Source organism: Platalea leucorodia, assembly GCF_965183815.1.
Source record: "Platalea leucorodia genome assembly, chromosome: 3".
Classification (NCBI taxonomy): Eukaryota; Metazoa; Chordata; class Aves; order Pelecaniformes; family Threskiornithidae; genus Platalea; species Platalea leucorodia.
Genome location: NC_138825.1, coordinates 4,647,922 through 4,653,921, shown reverse-complemented (window position 1 = coordinate 4,653,921; position 6,000 = coordinate 4,647,922). Strand labels below are relative to the sequence as shown.

Below are 6,000 nucleotides of genomic sequence, written 5' to 3'. Positions count from 1 at the left end.
CCTCAGCAGCCCCAGAGGCCGCGCGCAGGCACGCGCGTCACGCCAAGCCGCCCGCCAACCAGAGCGCGGCAACACCTGCGCCCGCGGTTTGCGAACTAAAGGCGGGTCCGGCTTTGAGTGACAGCTCGGCTCGGCCTATCAGACGGCAGCGGCCCGCCCCCGGCCCCCCCCCGCGCGCAAAAGGCTGCTGGAGAGGGGGCGGATCCTCTCTATCTTATCCCCCCCCGCGGCCGCTCCCTCCCTCCGCCCCTCCGAGGCGCGCAGCGGATGGACAGGCCCCCCGCCCAATAAGCGCGGAGGCCGCTTGCGCGGCGGCATGGCTCGGGACCAATAGGAGCGGCGGCTGGGCGGAGGCCCGAGGTTTCCAAACGCTCCGCGGCGCCATGGGCTGAAAACTAAACCGAGATGGAATCTCCCAGTCTGAACCGGTTTGAGCCGGTTCCGAGTCTGTGGCATTAGGAGGGGGAGACGCGCCGCGCTCAGTCCCCGCCGCCACCGCTGCCTCCGCCGCCGTGCGTCTGACCCGCTCCGAGGGGAGCCCGCAGGGGGAACCGCCGGCCCGCCTGAGGGGGGCAAAGTTTAGTGCGAGCCCGGGGGGGGGTGGGAATGGGGGAGAACTGAGCGCCGGCCAGGCCTCGGGGAGGGCGGCAGCGACCGGGGTAGCGAGAGACCCAACGGCGCGGGCCCGGGCCTGGGCAGCCAGTGACGCGGGAGAGAGAGCGCCAGGGCCCCGCCGAGCCGCGGCCAGGAGGAAGGTAGAAGTTTCCCCCCCGCTACCCGGGGCCTTGGGAGGCCGGAGCCCCGCGCCGACCCCCTTTCGCCTCCTTGAGCGAGCGGAGGGAAGCGCGCCCCGTCTCCTCCGCGCCCGGCGGCGGCGGGCGGCCTTGCTGGGGGCTGAGGGGAAGGCGCGGAGCTGAGGGGAGCGCCCGCCCGGGGGCCGCAGGCTTCTGCTGGGCGCCCGGTGCAGTCAGGCCAGGGCAGGGGGCAGCGCGGGGAGGAGAGGAGCGGCGCTCATCGTACGCACCCGGCGGGGAGGGGGTGCGCTCGTCTTCCCCCCCCCCCGGCTTTTTTTTTTGCCCCCTTTTTTTTTGGGGGGGTGTGTATTTTTGGTGGCGTTTATTTTCATTTATTTTTTGGCGTGTGGTTAGAAACTTGGCTCACCCACCCCTACTTTTTGAAGGAAGAGGCTGTAAGAAACACCTAGGTAAGTCCGTGCTGAGGGGTGGCGGCGGCGGCGGGGGGGTGTCGCGATGAGTAACGCGGCGGGGGGCAAGGGGGGAAGGTGCCGAGTGGGAGGGGTACGGCCGTGCCCGTGCGAAGTCTCGGCCGTGGAAGGAGAGGCGTTATGGGCTCCTGAGGAGCCCTGAGGGGCGGGGGGGTGTGTGTGTGTGCTTAAAATCGGTTTTGGGGTGCGAGCATCCTAGGCCTGGCCGAGCGGCTGAAGGGAGCCCGGAGCCTGCGGGGGGGGGGGGGGGGCGGCGGCGGGCGGGAGCCGCTGGTGGGGCGCCTGCCCCTCGTTACGAGGGGGCCGAGCGGGCTGGGGTGGGGTGGGATCGGGTCCGGGTAAAAGTAGAGACATAATCTGTAAATTATTAGGAGTGGAAGTTTCCAGAAATATTTTTGTGTGTCTGTGCAGCAGTATTGAAACGTCCGCCTGGATCACGTGGGGGCCCTGTATAGAGCGCAGGGCTGGAGCCGAGGGAGGGAGCCGAGGGAGGGAGGGGCTGCGCCGCCGCGGGCCCGCCGCGCTCCGCAGGGCCCCGGCCCGCCCGCCCCGCCGCCCGGCCCGCCGCCGCCGCCGCTCCTTCCCCCGCCACAAAGCCGTTCTCGTCCCCCTCTCCATGAGGCGGGGCGCTGCCCGGTGGGGGAGCAGCGCGGCCGCGGCTTTGCGGCGGGAGCAGGGGAAGGCCTCCGCGCTGGGTGGGGGTGAGTTATTTCGGGGGAGCTCCGTGGCGGGCGCGGCCGGGCCGAAAAGGAAGGCTGCGAGGTGTGGGGTGGATGTCGGCGAAGCGGTGCGGTTTGGTCTCCGGGGCGGGCACACGTGTGTAAAGCGGCGAGGGAAGGAATCGTTTCATTGCCATGGCTGGCGTGTTAAGCGTAATGCGAAAGCGTTTGTGATGGGCTCCGCGTCGTGTCGTGCAGCTGGAGGAATTCACAAGTGATGCAACTAATTCGTTGGAAGAGGGTAGCGGGGCGGGAATTCACTTGCGTTCAGTAGCGGAATTGCAATGCTTAGGAACGGGGCAGAGCGACTCTCCGAGGGTTTTCTCTTTAATCGCTGCCCCCAATGAGCTGGGTTGAAGGTGCTCTAGGGTTCATGGTGAATACTCAACACTTCTTACTCTCAAAATGTATGCTTTTATTCCTGTGGACTCCATGCTTAAATGAACCAGGTATATCATAATAAGCTAACTGTTCTGTTAAACTTAAGGTCCAGGGTCATCGAGAGTTGGGATAACTATGTAAACAGTGCTGTAAATGCAGTTCTTTTGACCTTCGGTAGATGTCAGATTCTAGCTATGTTGTAGTTCAGATTTTTTTTTTTTTTTTAACTTTTTCTCTCCTTTTGTTTCCGTTTCCCCGTTTATTGGCAGTGTTGAAGAACTGATTAGTGGAGGTTCTTAGAGCTGAGGTTTAAACCTGTTCAGGGGTTCAGGCACGATGAGGAGAAGAGTGTAGGAGCTTAGTAAATGCAAGATCCTAAGCTTCATGTGGGTACGTTGTTAGGAGTAGGAAATGGAGTTGATTGCAGTTGGTATTGACCACAAAGCCGCCATTTCTGTATTTCAGTTTGCGAGTAGGTAGGTCATTTTGAAGATAATGCTGGGAGTGGCGAAGGGCCCCTATTCAGAACGCTTCCTTTCCGCGTCCATGTGGTTAATAACTTCTCTTGGTCACGTGGCTCCTCGATTGTGCTCTAAAAACCACCGAAAGAAGCTTAAATCTGAAATGAATGACCCTACCTGAGGAATGACGTGATTTACGATGTGTATTGTAGTTTGAAAACCGCTTTCCCAGCTCAGGGTTCAGCCACGGAGGCCAGATGTGAACAAAAAGGGGCGTGCCTGAAAGCACGCGTGTCTGGTGGGGGCATAACCGCACTACGCCGAAGAGCATATTAATTGGTGCAAGTTCCTTCTGGTAGCGCTGCTTGCTGCCCCTCTGCGAGGTGAAATTTTCAAGTGTCCTTCTGCGTTAGAAGAACAAAATCAGCCTTCCCTGCTGTTTTGTTTCTTGCTTCCATACTTAACGTTGCAATTTTAAAAACTTTAGGAGTTGGGAGGGGAACAGGACAGATGCAGAATGTTAGTTTTAATTTATTTCGGTTTCTACTTGGTGTTTATTTCCTTCTGTTTTTCCAGGTAGATGTTGTAAAAAGGCTGACTGGATGTTGAGATGGAGCCCTGAAAATTATTACGTTAGTGTAGTAATACTGACTAGATGAGTCTTTTTACTTCAAAATACAATTAAAATGTTTGTTTTTTTAAAGTTCACATCCTTCTTCATAGAAGTAAATGAAACTGCTTGACACTACTTGCAAATATGCATTTCTAAACAAAAGATTTTCCTTGTCTGTATGCTACTGTAGGACTTTCACTTAATTAGTAATTACTTGGGTTGAGGCACAGGTTTGTCTTGCTCTTTGCTTTTGAGCATGACTTAAATATGTAAGGCATAAAGTGAATTCATACTTAAACATGAAGTTACTTAGTCAGGGCAGATCTGACTTCTAGCTTACTCTAAAGGTTGGCCGGGCCTATTGGGGGTGTTTCTGGAAGAGTTTGAGATTGTATCTTTCCGAGTATGCAGATAGCTCTAGTGTAACTTTTTCAGTGATCTTGCAGTTGTCCAGACTTCTGGCTATTTCTCAAGTGAGCAGTTTTATATGAAATTTGTAGCTTTACGGAAGATTCTGAAAAGGAGGGTGAATGGCAGGAGAGCTGCTGTAGTGGAGAGGGAAGGAGTAACAGTTGCCAGTGACTGTGAGAAGAGGGCAATAAACTTGATCAGGTGCTTCCAATGTGGGGGGTGGTGTGAAAAGGTTAGAGTATAATTTAACCATCCACAATTCTGTGGTTCCTGGCTTATTTTCTTGCTTTTTGCAATTACCTTTATCTTGTACCAGTCGCTGGCTGGTAAGCATCTTACATGCACGCTCACAATCACGAACACCCCACCTGACTTCCTTTGCATAATATCAAGGCTGCTATATCTAGGACAAAGAGTTAATGCGTGTGTCGCTGGTTTTATGGGACCTGAAACCACCAGTAGAATTCCATTTCAGTTTGAAGTGGTACACGGAGTAACCTGCTGACTTAACAGTCTCCTCTCAAAGTGCCTTCAAACAGGCAACTTTCTTAGCTTCAATGGTAATTTTTTACTTGTATGTAGTTAACTTGTAAGTTCCCCCCCCCCCAAGTATTTGAAAAATGCCCTCTGGCTAATTTCTTACTGTGTATGTAGCTCACATTTCACTTCCGTAACCGATTGTTTGAAAGCTTGGAGAACAGATATTCTAAATGTGCGCGTTGGCCTGGGAAACTCAAAATTTGACTGAGGTTGCTAGTATGGGTTTTGGTTGTAATGATGCTAGGTGTTTCTGCCAGCAAACTTGCTGTTTTACACGTATTTAGGGACTGGTAGGGGTTGATACCTGCTTTGAAATAAGTTTTAGCTTGCTGATAATACATGGCCCACTGACTAGTTAGACTGTTACTATGTGTTAGACCTGTTGAAGACCCTGAGAATTTAGTTGGGGTAGTGATGTGTGAATTTTTCAGAAAGAGTTTGTCCTGCTGCTTGCTCAACAATTGAAGGAGTGTTGTGTTCAGTGCCATCTACTACTGCTAACATAGCTCATCTCATTCAAATGAGATGCTTAAGTTGAAGCACTTGCTTTACAATTACATCTAATAATAATTTCTTATTAATTAATCCTTTTTTATTATTATTTCTCTTGCAGTAATCTATGCCAGCAATTATGACAATGTTAGCAGACCATGCAGCTCGTCAGCTGCTGGATTTTAACCAGAAACTGGATATCAATCTCTTGGACAATGTGGTGAACTGCTTGTACCATGGAGAAGGCGCACAGGTAATGTGGACTTAGAACCTATGTTTATTGACCATGTTTAACCTTATAAAAAAAATCAGTTGAGGCAAATTAATTCACTTCAATAAAAATCAGTGATATTAGTGAATTTACCAGTGACTGGAATATCACTGGTAATTCACGTGCCCTGCTTTAAAGGCAGGCCTCATGTAATGAATGTTGAAGCGACAGAAAAAGGTTCGTTTAGTGTGTTCATTTCTAGTGTGCCTTCTTCTGTTGAAAGGTATGAGCAAGTACAATTTGGTAAAGGCACTTCTGCTTGCAGCTTGCGTTCTCTGACATAGTTCTTCAGGAAGGTATGAGTTGCCTGTTATTTATTATCATGGATAGGATTGTGAAGCCATAAATTTAATGTTAGCTTCACTGAAGGATTGCATTTAAAAGAAAAATTTTAATGATGTGATTACTGTGTTTGTACTTAAGCGTGTCGCACATTTAAGAGAAGAGTTTCTCCTTTCTCTGTCTGTTTTTTTTTTTCCCCATTACTGTTTGTCTGCACAGGTTCTTCTTGCACTCTTTTCTTTGGACTTAGTGCTGATTGTGAAGTCTTAAGTTTAAATTGGGGAAATGTGTGCATTTGTGTGTTTGCATATGTTGTCTTGAAAGCGAATCTTGTATTGCTTTTATCTATTTCTTGAACTACTTTGGAAATAAGACTTAAATGTTGAAAGCAAGTATTGCTACAAGGGTGTTGGCATAGTTCCTCTTCTGGCAAGTTTTAATTGTTCATGCTTAACAAATTGGGAGTTTTGATGTCAGGCATCTCTTGCTAAGATATTCTTGCACAATGATAAGAAGTGAATTAAAATGAGACAAACTAGCTGATGCTTTTCTGTTCCTTCCAGCCGTTAGAATAAACAGTAATATACTTGCTTATACTTGTGTAT

General features: G+C 50.8%; 1 protein-coding gene across 4 annotated transcripts in view; it reads left to right on the top strand.

Annotated features, from left to right (window-relative positions):
* Nucleotides 1-263: 263 nt before the first annotated feature.
* Nucleotides 264-6,000, top strand: part of XPO1 (exportin 1) — a 43,721-nt gene continuing 37,984 nt past the window's right edge. Inside the window, exons 1-3 of one of the 4 annotated variants that reach the window (XM_082307465.1) lie at nt 264-755; nt 1,181-1,204; nt 4,964-5,095. In XM_082307465.1, the coding sequence (XP_082163591.1) occupies nt 4,970-5,095 (126 nt within the window). In that variant the 5' untranslated portion in view covers nt 264-755; nt 1,181-1,204; nt 4,964-4,969. Of the gene's footprint in view, nt 1,205-1,783; nt 1,927-4,963; nt 5,096-6,000 lie in introns of those variants that run through there. The other 3 variants (XM_082307464.1, XM_082307463.1, XM_082307466.1) reach the window with 3 other exon arrangements.